Genomic DNA, 17,269 nt, shown 5'->3' with positions numbered 1-17,269 from the left:
ATCCTCCTCTTGTGATCATAAGTCCTGCACAGGGGGACAAGGACATGTAACAGGCTTTGGGGTGTCCAACCGCTCCCTGAAAGCCACAGCAATGTCCCTTTCTCCTAGCATGCAGGCTGAGGTTGAATTCTTTGCCCAAGGAGAGCCAGAAGCTCTGCTAAGCAGATGTGGTCATCCCCCGAGGACCTTCCCCTTCTTGCAGCCTTTCTCCTTGGCTCTGCAAATTGCAGCATGCAGGGTCACACTGAAGGGCCAGCTGCCCCCCAGGAGTTAACAACCTGCTTTGCGGTCCCATCCCAAGGTGCTCAAGCCCGTTCGCTCATTTGGGACTAGATGGACTCGTTTAACAGGCCATGAGAACAGCTGCCGTGCCGGGGCATTGCACCCGCACCCTATTCGCAAACAGTCTGTGCTGGCACCCATGTGGCATCTCATCCTGCTGCCAGGCTGCAAAGTGCACTCAGCCATGAAGGAGGAGCAGGAGGAGAACCGCATCCAGCTGGGGTGGTGGAGCTGTTCACCTAAGGAAGGGGTGATTCACCTAAGAAAGGTATCGCATCCTCTTGTGTCCTAGCAGAGGAGGTGTGCAGGCACCTGCCAGTGCTTGGCTTGCACCCCATATCCTGGTGCTGGGCTGACAGCTTCACTAACGGCATTGCAAGAGTGTTCAGGGGACCAGGACGACTGGTCCAGCAGTGTGGCCATAGGTGAGGTTGGGCAGAGAGGTTCACAGCCCAGGAAAATGGCTGAGCAGGGGCATCCTTCCAAAATAAACCCATTTCAAAATGCAGAGATGGTGGCAAATCCCCATTGTGCAGGACGCGTACCAAGGTCCCTCCCAGCGTGGATCCCAAATGGCCTCCACCTCCATCCACATGCTTGGGCTTGCACTTGGGGTCATTTCCCAATGGTGGCCAGCTGGTTTCCACCCTGCTTGCCCCAGTTTTGATGAGAAAAGGATGAAAGAATGTTAAACAAGCATTGAGTCGTTACACGTGGGCAGGGATAGAGCTGGAACGGTGGGGTGCGTGGCTGGATGAAGGCAAGTGGTGACCAGGCTCTTTCTTTGACCTTCAAACCGCAGGCCACAGGACAGGCTGACTCCCTGGCTGCCTTGCAAGCTGTGCCTCAGCTCATGCAAGGGGAACTTCAAAGCAAATAGAAAATATCTCCATCCCTTGGGAAGTCCCGTGGATGAAAACCAGGACCCTGCCTTTAGTGGCCATGTGCACCTGGGTGCAAATTCCAGCTTGGGGACCGGGACCTAATGCTGGCACCCCGATGCTCCCACCGCTAGCCTGGGACTCTGCTCCCACCCCTCGGTGTGGTCACAGGGTGTTCCTTGGGCACTATTAGTGCTCCTGTGGGGGACCCCATTTTCCCCCAGGGTGGGCATGGGGACCCCTTGCTCCTTGCTGCCACATCCCCTTAGCACCAGCAGAGGACTCTGCTGCAGCAGGGTTCAGCCTAATTAGCTAAATGATTTCCCTATTAAAAATCAGCACAGGATGCTGGCCTGGTTTTAGCGCTACGGGGACTGCAGTCTTCCATCCATGCATCTTCCACCATCTTCCAAGGTCTCCCACTGGCCATCCCACCGGCTGAGATCTCAGCTGGAGTGCTCCCACTCCTTTCTTTGCAAGTTCAAGGGTGGCAGCTTGGTGATTTCAGGGCACCTTAGTGCTCCCCCAGGATTTGAGGGGTGGGTTGGAAATGGGATTGTGACGTTTTGCCTTCTCACGGTGGGCGGTATAAGCACAGGAGCAGTTTCTAGCAGGGGTTCTCCTGCTCTGCTGCCAGCAGTGTCAAACGGGGCTGCGAAACCCACCCAGGCAATACGGTTTCTGAGGCGGGGGGCTGCTTTGGCACACCCTTTGCTGCAAAGGTGGGAGCCTCCAGCACCAAGCTGAGACCTTGCAGGTCATCTCGTGGGTGACGAGCCACAGCCGGGCAGCTTTCAGCTCGATGGGAAGATTTGAAGAGTTGCTGCTCCTGTATAAATCAGGCGGTTTTGGGGGACGGAGGGCTGTTTTACACCCTTTCCCATGCCCCTGGGAGGGCAGTGCTGGGCTCAGACACAAGGACTCAAACTCTTCTCTCCTGGAGCACGGGAAGGATGCTTTGTGGGCATAAATGTGCTTATATATGTATACATGTGTGTGTATACACATGTGCATGTATGCATTTGCTGTGTGACAGTCCAGCTGCTCCCCAAAACAGGCATCAAGGTGTTGGTGTTTAGCCAGTGCTTAAAATTGCAGGTATTTGGGGAGAAAGAAAAAAAGAAAAGGATATTTTAAACTTCCAGGCTTTCCTGAACATTTATTTGCCAAGGAGTCTGCAAATATTGGTATTAAACCCCTGACAGCCTTAAAATAAGCTCCTCACAAAGCTGGGTGATTGATGTGTGATTTCAAACACCCCACTGGCTTGGTTTCTTCCAAAGAAAATGCTGCCTTGGCCCATCCATTTTGGGGAATTTCTGCAGCAGTATGATTTTTTTTTTTTTTTTTTTTTTTTTAGATTTGTGAATCTCCTCCCCTGATCTGAACACAATGTTGGTCTCCTGGGTGGCTTTAGGGCACCATCTGTCACCTTTTCTCACTCATTGTGATGGACACTTTCCCAAGCCGATGGAGGCTGTAGCATGGGGAAGTGGATGTGGTTTCTCTGGTGTCTAATATAAAGGTTGAGCTGTTGGGTGAGGGCTCCTTTGGCTCTTTCTCCTTCGCGCGACAATCTGCTTGCTGTGAAACTCGTAGGAGCTCAATAGTGCAGAGACTCTGTCCCTCTACTGAAATGGCCAACTAGATCAGAAATGGCTTGGAGGGGCAGGCAGACTTGTTCCTTACAAAATCAAGCCCCAAGGGAGAAAACCAGAAGAAAAATGAAACCAGGACTTGCTACTCAAAAAAGAAGCGGATGTACTGAGTGGCTTACAGTAATGACTCGACCCGCTGCCCTCCTTTGCCAGATAAAGGGGCTGCTTCCTAGACAGCCGTGATCAGGAAGGAAAAGCCCCACACTTGGATGCTGGGAAGGTCTAGGAGAAGTGTGCATCCCTCCAGCCCACGTGGCACATTTGTTTGCTTGGCAGGAAACCATCAATGCTCTAAACTTTGCCTTCCTGCTCCCAAAGCTGCAGGATAGTTAGAAAAAGTGGGTTTGGGGGGGTGTTTTTCTGTTTGTTTCTCTGAAGTAACTGCACAACCTCTGTGTTCCCCGTCAATGGGTATTATTTGTGCTTAATTCTCATTCTTGGGTTTGAATGACTCACATGAGTCAGTGCTGGCCTGAGTTGCAGAGAAATCACTGCAGGAAAAACTTGGGTGTGATGCTGTAAAACCCACAAGCTAAAGCTATTCATGTGCAAGCCCTTCGTCCGCACGGTGTTCACCCCGGGTGGGACTCCAAAACCTGGGCTGAAAATCAAGAGAGACTTTTCAGAGAGTGTATTTTGGGATGTCTAACTTAGCAATACTGGGGCTTGCAGCTATTTCTTTGGCTTTATGCTTTTGAGTCTTTGTGTTTTGGCAACTGTAAGGGCTAGAAATTTCTTTTTAAAAGAAAAGCCAAAGTGGAGCTTTCAGCCGTGGTGCAGGGGACCGTCAAGTGCTTCTGTCTCACACTGCAGGGCGATGGGCAGTTGCTGTGCCTGCATCTTAAAAACATTGCTGGGAGATCAGGTGTAAATTAATCTGAAGGCTGGAAAAATCAGCTTCGGGACAAGAGCAAAGGACTTTCAGCTCCTTACTTTATTGCTGAGCAGCTTTCAAGGCGATTTGATCACGGGCTGTAATAAATTCATCAATGGAGGTGAGTGTGTCCTCACTTGCCTTGTTTCATCAGCAGAGATGGGCACAGCAAAGGCCAGGATGGGGAGCAAGAGGCAGGTAAATTGCAACGGAAAACAAAATGGTTTGGCGGTTGTTTTTTTCATGGGGACTGTGGTTAGGCTCAGGAAACCTTCTTCTCTTTGAGAACTAGAGGTTTCAGCATGTGGAGGGAAACTTCTTGCTTTGGTGGCTCCGTGAACTGCTGGATGAACCAGAAAAAAAATACCATCTATGGGATAGGAGATTAATTGCTTAGAGAGTCACTAATTAATTAACCGAGCAATTCCTTCTGGTCTTCAACAGGAGAGGCCTAGGAGAAGCTACTTACCAAGTCCATGGAGACACAACCAAAAAGATTGGCTATTGTCTTTGTCATGCTGCCAGGGCTTCTGGCCCCCACGAAGCCCTGCCGTGACCATGTGGCTTCCCTGCACCTGGCTTCTGCCAGAACTGGTGGGACCAGCCCCCTGCACATTAGGTGGAGGTCAAGATTCACAGAGGCGGTTTTGCTTGGCAGATGGAATCCAGGAGCAGTAGTCTCTTCGGGGGCATTTTTGACCCTGCCTGAATCTCTGCCAGACCTTTAAGGGGTAAATCAGAGGGTTTGGGTCAGCCTGTTGCAGTTATGGGGCATTGCTGTAAGGGTCTGCAGCGCAATGCCCATGGGCACGCTGCAAGGAGATACACGACCCCACTGGGAATGGGTTAGAGAGAGGACCGAAGACCTGCTCAGTGGCTTTTAAGGTCCAGAGGTTGCTCTGATGGCTATAAGGAGCCATCCTGGGGTGTAATAGGATGCTGCAACTTGTCTCCACAGCAAGTTCACATCTGAGACAGTTGAGTTGCTCCTCTGGGTCCTTCTGTCTCAGAGAAGCAAGGATGCAGGACAAGCACTGGTGTTACTGTACTTTCTGGAAAAGGGGAGAGAGCAGCAAGAAAAAGTGAAAGTCTCCTTAATGAGCTGCTGGGTTTGTGGGTGCTCCATCAGCCCTTTCCATCTCAGCTCCATTTCACCTTGAGCAAGGATGAGAAGACCTGTCTCTTGGGGTGACCACCTCCTCTACAGACTCCTATAGGAGTTCAGATGCTGGAGGTATCTACTGTGGAGCCCATGTGTGGACAGCTGTATCTGGAGCTTCAAATATGTCTATGACATTCAACAACCCAGTTTCTATCTCCAGTATCCCCTCTTCTTTGTACGTATCAGAGGAGATGGCAGAAGAGTGCTCATAGTAGAAATAAATTTATTCACTATAAGAAATCTGAGGTGTTTGTATGTTACAAAAATAAAAATGTACAGTCATCGTCACAAAACCTCTTTCTTTTTTCTTTTTTTTAGTATAAGTTAGAGCTTTTACAAACAAAAAAAATATCTATATATAAATTTCCAGTTGGTACCTCTCCAACCACTCTGCATCTGAACAGTGCCACCAGTTTGTGCAGGACCAAGGTCACAGGAGGACCCCGCAATGGGACTGGCAGTGTTGCCCAAGGTGGTCGTTTGAAGCTGGCTCATGCCAGCTCCGAGAAAGGTGGGACTGCCTAGCAGGACTGCAGGAGTGAACTCTGAGCATATTTTGTTGAATTATTCAGAGCACGTAACTTGGCGTTCATGCTGCTTTTTGGCAAGTGTGGGAGACCAAGCGAGACCTGGCCTGGAGTTACGTTTGTACCAGTGCAGCACTTCGGATGAATAAATTCCTCCCAGTTATTTGTCTCGCACTGGTGACTACGCTGCGACACTCCCCACGAAGCCAAGCTCCCTTCACCTGCCCAAGTCAAAAAAGGTGCTGCCATGGGGGAAGTCCTGTCTCAACCCAACCCTTTCCTAAAAGTGCACTCAGGGATGAGATGAACCATTTAATCTAATTGTTCATCAAATGATCAAATTGTTCTGTTTTTCTTTGACGATGGTGTTCAGAGCTGAGACAGTCCCCTCTTTGCCTCCTGTGGTTGTGACATTGCTGGCTGGGACAAAAGCCATCCATAGGACCACGTCTCCACAAAGCCTGGACCTCAGGAACCTCCCATTTAACCCTGAATGGTCCCAGTCACCCTTGGACTAAACTCAGCTGGTTACACCGTGGCGTGCCTTTACCTCCATCGAGCCACATCATAAGAGGGAGGGATGGGAGACATGAAGAGGAGGCCTGAGGCATTGGTCTAAACCAGGATCAAATGTGTTTGCCTAATCCTAAAATAGAGTCAGGGCTGCTTTTACAAAAATATGACTCGTCCAGTGCTGCAGCACAAGCAATTTTCGTTTTTGGGGTGAGGAATCAGCATCCTCGTGGCAAAGCTGGGCAAGGAAGCCATGGGCCTCGGCTCTTGGCTCTCTAACCCAACAATTACAGAGAGAAAGACCAAGTGGACTTTCTGGTGAAATGTTTTGTGGCTATTTTCTCCAGTTTACTTTGAACTGTCCTGGCTGATGGGGGATGCAAGCCCAAATCCAGAGAGGTCTGGGGTCAAGCCTAGCACCAGGTTTTACTGTTACGGCTCCTAAACCCAGGGTTTAGTGCTGCCAGATTTCCCAGGGAAGATCTACACTGTCAGGAAGGGATATGCTGATTGGCTCCAGTGGAGCACTGGGATTACTGGGATTATGGGGAAACCAGACAGCAGCATCTGGGCAGCATTTTGGGTCATGGCAAGCTGCTAAAGGTCTGAGAGGGCTGTCACCTCTGAGCAGCAATGAGAATGTGGCAGCGTTCAGCCAGGGGAACAAGCAATGGTCTTTGCTTCTTTGCTGGTAACATGAGTCACTAGTAAGGGGGTTAAAAAGAAGACATGAAGACCTCACCCTAGATTTTAATGAGCTGGAGATGATTATTAAAGTCAGCAGCTGAAAGGAAGCTACATGTTCCTAAAAGCTTTTCAAGGGTGAACATTGTTGCTGGGAAGCACTGATGGGTCTTTTGAAAGATACTGACCCCACTGGAGAAACCTACAGGGGACCTGCTTGATGGTACCAGTAAACTCCAATGGATGGTACTGGCATAATCCAGTGGGACGGGAGGTCCACCATTTTTAATGGGAAGCCAGCCCTTGGACAGGAGCTAGGAGTCCCCTCCCGGCTCTGCCAGCAGATGCCGGGGCATGAAGCTGTGAGAGCATTTCTTCAGGGATGCACAGCTGTGGGAGACCCCTTCCCGCTGCAGGAGGTATTTGCACTTAGCAATTTATTGATCTGTTTAGCAGAACCACAGCTGACTCTCCTCATCGACCAAAAGCCTCTCCTCCCTCGCCAAGGCACAGAGAAACTCTTGTTACCTCTGTGCTAGCGGATCTGGAGAAGGGCAGATGGATTTCTTTAGGTGGACCTTTTGCACACAATGTTTCTGCTTTAGAAAGTGTTCTAAGACATTCAGGGCATGATTTGTTTTAGCAGATTTGGCCACCATGATAGAGGTCACCCAGCCTCACTGGTGGAGAGGAGCCATTCAGCGTTGAACAGAGAGGCAGGCTTGGATGAAGAGGCAGAGATAGGGGGGTTTGTGTATAACCACAGCGGCACCTTCCCGGGGAAAAAAAAAAAAAAGGCATTTGAAACAGCAACAAGCAGAGACTGCATTTAACAAGGACCATGCTGAACTGGGTGCAAGCCAAGGCACTGCAAACACCAAAAACCTCGGGCCCTGAAGCATCCTGACCTCCTGGGATAAACCCTTCTGTCACGGAGAAGATGCTGGCTGTGCTGGAGCGGAGCTAGGATTTCGCATCCTTGGATAACGTGTCTGTGTTGCTGCTGGTTTCCAGGTGACTGTTGGGCACAATGCCCAGTGCCATTTCATTTTGAGGCTTCCCTGGCATTTTGCTGCCTGCAAACTTCCTAAATCGCTGTCCAGCTAAGAAATACAAAATGGGATCCAGGCAGCTGTTGGTGCTAGCTAGGGGACGAGTCACCTTATAGACTAAATTGATAGCATTGAGGGTCTGACAGCTCAAGTCCCAGCTCCGGAACGAGTAGTACAAGGTACGGGTGACATGGAAAGGAAGAAAACAAACGATGAAGACCACCAAGACAATGATTATCATCTTGACAGACTTCTTTTTGGATCGGGACAGCCGGGAGATCCCCCGTGTGGGCTGCAGCAGCCTCCGGGCCATTAGGCAGTAGCAGATGATGATGGTGAGGAAAGGGATGCAGAAGAGCAGCACCAGCATCACCGAGCTGTAAATGACAAACTGGCCAAAGAGGTCCTTGCTGGATGTATCGTGGCAGGTGATGGTGTCACGCTTCACGCTGGTGGTGACGAAGAAGAGCACGGGTGACTGGCACACGACGGTCACCACCCACACAATGACGGACACCCTCCGGGCGTAGCGGACGTGCCCCCACTGCAGTGATTTCAGTGGGAAGCAGATGCCCAGGAATCGATGGATGCTGATGCAGAGGAGGAAAAGGATGCTGCAGTAGAGGTTGGTGTAAAACAAGAAGCGAACTATCTTACACAAGCCCACGCTGAAGGGCCAGTTGTCCCCCATGGCATAATAATACACCAGGAGCGGCAGGGAGACCACATAGAGTGTGTCAGACACGGCTAGGTTGAACATGTACGTGGTAGAGGCATTCCAGGTCTTGATCCTGAAGATGAAAGCATACAGGGCCAGCAGGTTGAGAAAGAGCCCCACCACACACACAATGCCGTAGGAGACAGGCAGCAGGACATACTTGAAGTCCTCATCAAATATGCACTTGTAGGTGTTGTCTCCTGTGCCACCTGGGTCCAAAGAGCTGTTGATGACTCTGATCCAGGCTGGAGTTGTTAGATTTGCCATCACCCTAGGGGTAAGCAAAGATGCTGTAAGGTCACGGAGGTAAGGAGTCCCTGGAAGAGGTGGGTTAGATGAGAAAACCCCAGTGCCACAATGCCGTCACACCTCCCACACCCGGGAGTTCAACTGAGACCTCCTGCAGCCCCGTGCAATGCCCCAGTTCACCCTTCCCACCAGGTTCACACAGAAATCTGGTCTCCTGTGCCACAGAACAGAAGAGGCCCTCTATTCTGTGTTTAACCATCCAGACTCAGATGACCCTTGTGAAAGGCGAGTCCCACTAAATCCCTGGCAGAAAGGCCAAGAAAAGGGAACAGTGCTCTTCAGCAGGCAATCCCTGCGACTGGCAGGGTCCTGATTTCAGAGGTCCTCAGCTCCTTCTGGCAGAGCAAACATCACCACAACATCTGGAGTCCCCTCTAATCAAACCTTGCCAAAGGGACCGTGTTCTCCATCACAGAGGCTCCACCTGGGTTGGTTGTTGATGATGATGGGGTTTTAGTGGGTTTAGTGTTGGGCTGACGGTAGCCATCTCACTGGTCCCCCCCCTCCTAGCCACGAGACCTGCTCCTCCAGCATCACCACCACCAGACAATCTGCCCGTGCTTGCACAAAGCTGGTTTATGCATGGGAGTGACCAGCTGAGACGAGAAAAATAGTCTCAAAAGAGTCTCTGCAGACACACAGAGTCTGGCACTGTCTGTGTCAGGAAGGACAAGGGCCCCTTTGTGCGTCAGGGACAGCCCACGACCCGGCCGACACATGATTGCTCAGCAAGCCCATCAGCCGGGGATCAAATTAAAATGCATTTGGCTCCCTGTGGAAGAAGCTGGATTGATCTCACTGCTGTACCGCGTTACAGGGAGCCCACGGAAACGGGGTCACAGGGAGAAGAATCCAGCGCAGGAGCTCAGCGACCGGGAGCTACTGCGGGAGGAAAGGTTTGAGTTGAGTAAAGATGCCCTTTGCATGAGTATGTGGGATGTGCCCTGACCCAAATCTCACCATCATTTTAGGTAGAAAAGAGCAATACCAGCCTTCTCAGCTAAATGGTTCAGCTCTAATCTGGTGCCACCATGCTGTGGGATGGGGTGGGCATGCTTTCTTGCAAACAAGCACCGTTTTGACCCAGAGCTATCCTGTACCTGCCTCCAATTCAGATCTTGCAGGGAAGGAGGCAACGAGGGTCTCCTAAAACCTGCCAACCTGGGTGGTCTCTCACTGAAGCAAAGCACTGTGGCATTAAAAGGCACCTTGACAACTCATACCTGACGGAGAAGGGGTGAAGTGAAGACTCTAGCGCATCATATGGGGATAATCCTAGTCCTTGTTCCAAGGACTGGATAAATAACCTGTCCAGATGTGGTACAGACACGATCCCTGATGATGTCTCCCCCACTGTGCTGCTTTCCCCCTTGGAGCAGACCACAAGCAGTGCTGGCCGAGGGTCACGCTCGCCAAGGACGTAGGCAGAAATCACATGCCCACTCACACCCTGACTAATCTGCAACATCTGCAAAAACCCACACATAACTTTGGGAACCACTCTGCAATGAACATGAGGAGCCAGGACTGATCTTACTCTGTCCTAGCCCCTCAGTTTTGCTTTTCCTGCACCTGGTTCAGTCCTCAGCAACAGGGTTGTCCCTGTGGATGGAGAGGGTTGACAGTGCTCAGGCAGACGGAAAAACACTTTCCAGTTACTCTTCTCAACTTCTTTCTTCTCTCTGAGCTTTGCAGATCTGCAGCCGATGAGACAGAGGTTGCCCACGGTCCTGGCAGCCAATTAAACAGGTTGGACAGGCCACCACAACCAGGAGAAACCACACAAGATGCCCTAAAAGACTCAGGAAAGGGCCACAGAGCCGCAGATGCTTCAGCCTTGCACATAGCTTCTCCATGCCTTTACATCTGCACCCCCCAGTGCCCTGCAGACAACCCGTCACCCAGCTCTGAAGCACTGATGGGGCAAGATAACCCATCTTCCAGCCCACCTGCCTGCAGGCCCCTGTGACCTCAGCTGGAAAACCCAGCAAGGTATTTGAAACCCATCTGGAAGCCAAGGTGGGGAATCTCCTCCGGCGCACAGGGCAGCACGGGCTGCTGCAGGCCACGCTGCAGCCACGGATGTGCCAAGACACACATCTCCATCGCCATCCCAAGGAGCAGACAGGGCTCTCTGGCTGGCCTGAACGGGGCAGCCACGGGGAGAAGCTCACAAGGCAGCCTTGTTCTTGCCATCATGCTCTCCCTCCTTTTCCTTCTGGAAATGCCAAAGCCTTTCTTTTTTCTTTTTTTCCCTACTTTTGCCCAGAATCTCTAGGACAAAACCTGCTGTGTCTGTCGGGGCCACGGCTGCCACCCACCCCCTCACCCCCAGCCCTGCTGCATCCGCAGCGGGCGAGCCAGAGGGGACACAGCCAGCTGAGCATGTGAAGGCATAAAAGCTGGCAGCTGCCCTTTCCTCTGCCTACGGGCCAGACAGCACAAACGACAGCTCTTACAGTGATGCATCAAGCCCCCAGCGGGGGTGGGCAGAGGGTGAAAGCCACAGCGATCCCTGAAGATGCCGAGCTGGATAAATACTTCTGTGACTACCAAAAGCAAACCCACCATGATGCTCAGTAAGAACCACCTGCGTCTGCTTCATCAGCTCTCCCGGCCCTTCCCAGGATCATGGCAGGAGGCTTCTTCTCTAGCGTTGAATGCAGGTGACCACGCACAGCTTTTTAGGTGCTCTCCAGCCACCCGTGCTGAACAAGGGCATCGCCCTGACCAGCTTCCTCCATGCTGGACCGTGCATCGGGTCTGGTTGCAACGGTTGGACCATATTGCTCTTTGCAGTGTAGCCTTGGACCTGTTTATTCCGTGGGACATGGTTTACTTTTCCCAGCAAACAGGTACCATCTGCTGCAGTGGATGAAGACAGCATGTAAGAGGAGCCCTGTGATGAGAGGAGTCCAGGCAGATCAGTGTTGCAACCCCAGCAGCCACGTGCCCTCAAATATATATACCCACAGGCATGTGCATGTGATGCCTGCATCCCAAAATGCTCCCGTAACAGTATCCACCATGGCCAGGCAGGGGATACTTAGATGAGTCAACAGGGGAAAGGAGGGGGCTGTCATTGGAGAAGGTCACAGACAGCCGAGGGATGGGCAGGACCCAGGGCCAGCACAGGAGGACCATGGATTGGACATGGAATCACTGAGTAAAGGGCTTGAATCCCAGTTTCTGCCCCATTTTTCAGCATTCCTGGTGCCATCCAGGCGGTCACCATCCATCCCGCGGTGTTTCGTGTTTGGGAGCCTGCCAGCAGAAGCAAAGTCACAAAAGAAAACAAAGCACAACCAAATCACGACTGCGATGAATGCATTTTCGGGGGGGGGGGGGGGGGGGGGGGGGAGGGGTGATGAGGTTTAATTGACCTTCCCAAATAATTAATGTGGATTAATTTACTGGCAGGACCTCACAGACACAACCCTTCCTTCTGCCAGTGTGAAGCCCTGGGAAATCAAACCCATGCGGCACGGACGCACCGACTGCGACCACAGCTCCCAGTGTTTAACGCTGGAGGTCAAAACCACAATCCACTTCTCGCATCTTCCCCACCAACTCCTTTGCAACAGACACAAGGAGAGCGTGGGTGTTTTCCCTGCCCTAATTTATAGGCATTTAGTAGACTCATCAAAATCCTCGCTCCAGATCAGGAACTGCTCGAGACACTGGGAAGCAAACGACCCAGCATCATTTTTCTCTCCTTTGGGACCGTGGTTGAAACTCTCTGCAACCAAAACCAAACAGACGGCGCGTTCAGATGCTGCCGAGCCTGCCTGGTTGGGAGACGTGAGATGGGACCAGGCTGAAATGTGAGCCTGGCCACACTGCCTGGTTTTCATCTGCCCTTTCCACTTGGCTCCTTTCCGCTGCAGTGACCTTCAGCGCCTTTCTCCTCTGGGCTGGCTCTGGCCACCAGCGTGGGCTGAGGATAACCCCAGTCATCGCGCTCCCACCAGCTGCATCGCTCCCTGGTGCTTCTCCCACCAGTCCCACAGCCAGATACCTCCAAGATACATTTCCAAGACACCCAAAAGCAAGCTTTAAGCAGCTGAAGGGGCTTTACGCACCTCCCCGCCCAGAGTCCCAGGTAATGTCCGCTTTTATCCCCCATGGGTCTGACCCAGTCCTTCCCCCAACCCCAAAATAGCCAGAAACCCTCATTCCTCCCAAAATAAACATGCAAAGAATCTGTTTCTTTTCTTTTCCCCGAAAAAGCACCTTGGAGGACGCTGGGCAGCTCCACTCTGGCTGGCAGAAATGGAGCTGCTCCACTGAAGTGACCCCGTGCCTCAGTTTCCCCTCCTGCCCCTAGGCTGAGAAGCAGCAGAGCTGAATTTGTTTTCTCCATGAAAAGTATTCTTCTGCGGGAGTTTCAGTTTCCTAGAGGGCTTTTCTGTAACCCAAGCTAAAAAGGAGAGAGGGAGTTTGGATATAAGATAACCTTATGATTTTGTTTGTAGGTCAAATAAAATGTTTTGCTTTGAGTCAAATGACTTTTTCTTGGAATTCCTGGTTTCCCCCAAGAAACTCCCTGAATTCCTCGCTGAATCAATCCCCCTTTCAGCCTCCGCTTCCCAGGCTGTACTAAAACCTCCTGCCTTCGTCCACACCATAGGAAGTCAATCCGGATTAACCAAAGCTGCAGCTTTAGGGCAAATTAGATAAAAGCATTAAACCCATCAGTGCCAGCGCTCGCTCGTGCATAATTAAAGCCGCCCTCATTTGGTTGAACCTGACCCGATTCCCAGCATGGCAGGTCTCCGGGGACGGATCCTGCTGGAAGCAAGTATCATCCTGGCCAATATTTAATCCTTTCATCAACATTTCCTTTCCTGCTACAGCAAAGGTCATGCTCCCTGCGTGTTTTTCCCCTGCATCCCCACATCACCTGCCCCCAGGAGCCCCTGCAGCACCCCCTGGGGTTGGGGGCAGATCCCATTTGACCCTCCCCCAAACCTGGATTTTTATTTATCACGAGGGGGAAATGGGGCGTTTGCATCCTTTAGGCTTCCTGGGGAGCGAAAGGAGCCCTGTGCTGGTTTTTATACCAGGGATTTGACTTTGGGGTTTGCCCTCCATGGTTTTCTGGTGCTCACTAGAGGAAGGGACGGTTGGACTGAGAGAAGACTGTGGGACCAGTTTCTGGTCAATCACCTGCTTTTGGTTACTGTTTTACCCTACAAGCCCCGTATTTGGGAGAAATGACATTTCCACGAAGACCTACCAGCCTCCTGCCCAAACCAAGGGAGTCACCCGTCAGCACCACGGCCCCGCCGGCAGAACCGAACGTGCTCTGCCCATCTGGGAGATAACCAGCATCCGAGACCGGGGATAACAAAATTATCAGGCTCAGCCATGGCACCAGCAGTTACTGCGAAGCCAAAGCAGCAACTAACCCCAGAAAACCCCAGGCACGGGGTGGGCTTTCGGTGGGATAATTTGCTCCTCCATATGGAGCATCCTGTGGGAGCAAAAAGGGTCTTTGCTTCATGGACTAGTTCCTGTTAAGGCTTTAACGGGGGATGCTGAGCGTTAAGGCAGGACCACGGCATGGCCGGCAGCACGCTTCGCTGCCAGCCAACTATTCATGGCTTTGGCTTTATGTCAATAACTGGAGATAAAAATCGCATCGGGCGGAGACAGGGTAAAGCCACTTGGTGCCAGGACAGTCAAAAATACCTCTCGAGGTTTTATAAACCACTAAGCCCTGGGATGCAGCTGCACTCCAGGGCTCGGCAGCATGTTTAGGGGTCTCCCCCTCCTGCACTGGAGCTCTTAGCCCGTCAGCCACTGAGGCTGAAGGCCACGGTTCCCTTTGCTCGGGTATAAATGAGGAAGAGGAACTCGGGACACGTGCCTGGAGGTAATGAAATGGCCCAATTTCAGCAGCCGTGAGCCATGCGCCAGGGGCACCGTGCCCCAGCATCGGCAGCCCCCCCAGGAGCGGGGTTTGCTGCTCCCTGCCTTGTGCACAGGAAGGCAGCGGGTTGCCAAAGGGGTTTTGCAATAAGCTGATAAGAAAACTGGAGCAGAAATAGAAATAAGATGCTTCACCCTTAAAGTTGCTCCTGCAGTGATGCCCACCCAGCGCCCAGCTCTGGGGAAGAAGGCGTTTTGGGGGTTAGGAGCTATTACAAGGAGTCAAAGAGTTTGAAAACAGAGTCTCGTTGATCCCAGGGCAAATTAAAAGACCCCCAAATAAATTACATAGGGAGCCCAGCATGCAAAGAGGTGGAAAAACACAAGCCGGAGTAAAGCAGGGAGTCAGCTCCACGGCTTTTACCAGAGGTGTGTACGGGAAACCCCTGATAAACAGCCAGCAAATTCCCCCGGGACGGGAGAAACCAAGCGGCAAAAGAGATTATTGGGAATTAATGCATAAACAATCGAATAATTCAGGCGAGGAGGAGCAAAGGGAGCCCAGGAGGCTTCTCGAGTGCCCGGCGGAGCCCTCCACGCCAGCAGCAGCCCACGGCAGCAGCCTGCTGCCCGCCACTGCCCTGACCACACTGTCTGTGGGGCAGTCGGGGGCTTCGGGGCACTTTTTGTGGGGTTATGTGGAGTGTGAGCTGCCCCCACACCGAGAAGAAGTGGGGTTCAGCTCTGCCCATCCAGTGTCCCGCTCCCTGCTGCGGGTGCTCAGGGACCCTCTGTCATCCCCCCAGCAGCAAGCATCACCACTGCATGGCCACGGGGCTGTGAGCACACGGGGGTGCATGCGTGTGCCCCCCACCCGTGTGTGCGCATGTGCGCGTGTCCCCCCGCTCATAGGCATGTGTGGGTGGGTGTCCCCATATGCGTGTCCTCCCTACCCGTGTGCATGTGTGTGTGGGTGTCCCCAACCCGTGTGTGTGTGTGTGCCCATCTCACCCGTGTCTGTTGCGTGCATGTCCTCCCCACCTGTACGTGTGTCTGTGTGCGTGTCCCCCCACCCGAGTGCCTCCCCCCTACCAGTGTGTATGTGTATGTGTGCATGTCCCCCCACCCACGTGTGTCCCACTCGTGTCTGTCTGCTTGTCCCCCTGAACCCATGTCCGTGTGTGTGTCCCCCCGTGTGTATATACGTGTTTGTGTGCCCCCCACCCGTGTGCATATGTGTGCACACACAGGGCTGCGTGCATGTCTGTCCCCCCGTGTCTCTATGTATGTGCATGTCCCCCCACCCATGTGCGTGTATGTGTGTTTGTGTCCCCCCACCTGTGTCTGTGTCCGTGTCTGTGCGTGTCCCCCCACCCATGTGCATGTTTGTGTGTGTGTCCCCCACCTGTGTCTGGCTGTCCATGCGTGTCCCCTCACCCATGTGTGTGTTTGCGTGCGTGTGTGTCCCCACCTGTGTCCGTGTCTGTGTGTGTGTGTGTGTCCCCATGTGCGTGTTGGTGTGTGTGTCCCCCACCTGTGTCTGTCTGTCCATGCGTGTCCCCCCCACCCATGTGCGTGTTTGTGTGTGTCCGTGTCCCCTACCCGTGTCCGCGTGTCCGTGCGCGCCCCCCACCCCGCCTGCCCACCCCCCCCGTGCACACCCGCACCCCGGGGGTCGCACCCCCTCGTCCCGCACTGTCGCACGCGCGGGCAGGACACGCACGCCCCCTCCCCGGTCCCCCCGGTCGGCCGCGGCCCCGCTCACCGGGCTGGGCGCTCCATGCCGGCGGCTCCGTGCCGATCGCCGCGCTCGGCTCAGGGGGGCGGCGGGGGCAGCGCCATGGCCGGGCTCGCCCCTTCCCCGCGGCCGGTGCCGCCGCCTGGGAGCCGGGCAGCGCTGGGGCAGGGCCGGGCCGCGCCGCCCCCCGGGCCGGGAGCGGGGCAGGGCCGGGCCGGGACCGCCCCCGGGAGCGGGGCCCGAGTCCCCCTCTGGGGATGGAGCCGTGGATGGGATCCGGGCCGGGAGCGGGGCCAGCCCCCCCAGCCCCCCCAGCCCGGGGCTGGGACCGGCGCTGGGAGCGGGACGGGAACCCGACCGCTCCCCACCCCGCCCCCGCCCCCAACCCCGGGGATGGGAGCGGGGATGGGACCGGGGTTCGGGTCAGGAAAGGAGCCACCCCACCCCCCCCGCACCTCCCCCTCCCCCGGGATGGGAGCATGGATGGGATCGGGGCTGGAACTGGGACTGGGCTCCCCCCGCACCGGCACCGGGAGCGGGGCTGATGCTGGGACAGGAGCCCCCTCTCCAGGAATGGGACTGTGCATGGGGCCAGGGCTGGATCCCACCCGCCCGGGGCTGGGGCCAGTCACCCTTACTGCATCCAACCCTCCCCCTGCATCTGCAGCGGCCCCAGTGCTCCCCCGAGAGCTGCCTCCCCCAGGGAGTGCCCTGGTGACCACATCCCGGGCTGCCCTGGCACTGGAGCTTGCCCCGGTGGCAGAGCCCACAGTCCCTTACCCAGGGCATGGAGCAGCCAAATGGGGGTAAGGGGGTCCCAACACCCACCTCGGGGGTGAAGAAATGCCTCTGAACCAGGTGGATGAGCCCGGCTTGCTGGTCCTGCCATGGCCACCCTGATGTGGGACACTGTCCCACTGTGGGTGACACCGAGCTGTGCCCCATCGGGCCCAGGGTGGGTACCAATGTACCTCAGGTGATGCCCTGCAGCACATCC

At 53.9% G+C, this 17,269-nt stretch overlaps 1 protein-coding gene across 1 annotated transcript; it reads right to left on the bottom strand.

Moving 5' to 3' along the window:
* Nucleotides 1-3,736: 3,736 nt before the first annotated feature.
* P2RY2 (purinergic receptor P2Y2) lies at nucleotides 3,737-16,587 on the bottom strand. Its single transcript, XM_080376202.1, has 2 exons — nucleotides 16,300-16,587; nucleotides 3,737-8,622 (listed from the first exon to the last, which is right to left on the bottom strand). Exons 1-2 carry the CDS (start codon nucleotides 16,314-16,316, stop codon nucleotides 7,545-7,547), a joined length of 1,095 nt encoding a protein of 364 aa, XP_080232328.1. The 5' UTR covers nucleotides 16,317-16,587; the 3' UTR covers nucleotides 3,737-7,544.
* Between the last annotated feature and the right edge of the window lie 682 nt (nucleotides 16,588-17,269).

The sequence above is a fragment of the Falco punctatus genome (assembly GCF_963210335.1).
Source record: "Falco punctatus genome assembly, chromosome: 2".
Lineage (NCBI taxonomy): Eukaryota > Metazoa > Chordata > Aves > Falconiformes > Falconidae > Falco > Falco punctatus.
This window is presented reverse-complemented; position numbering and strand designations above follow the sequence as displayed.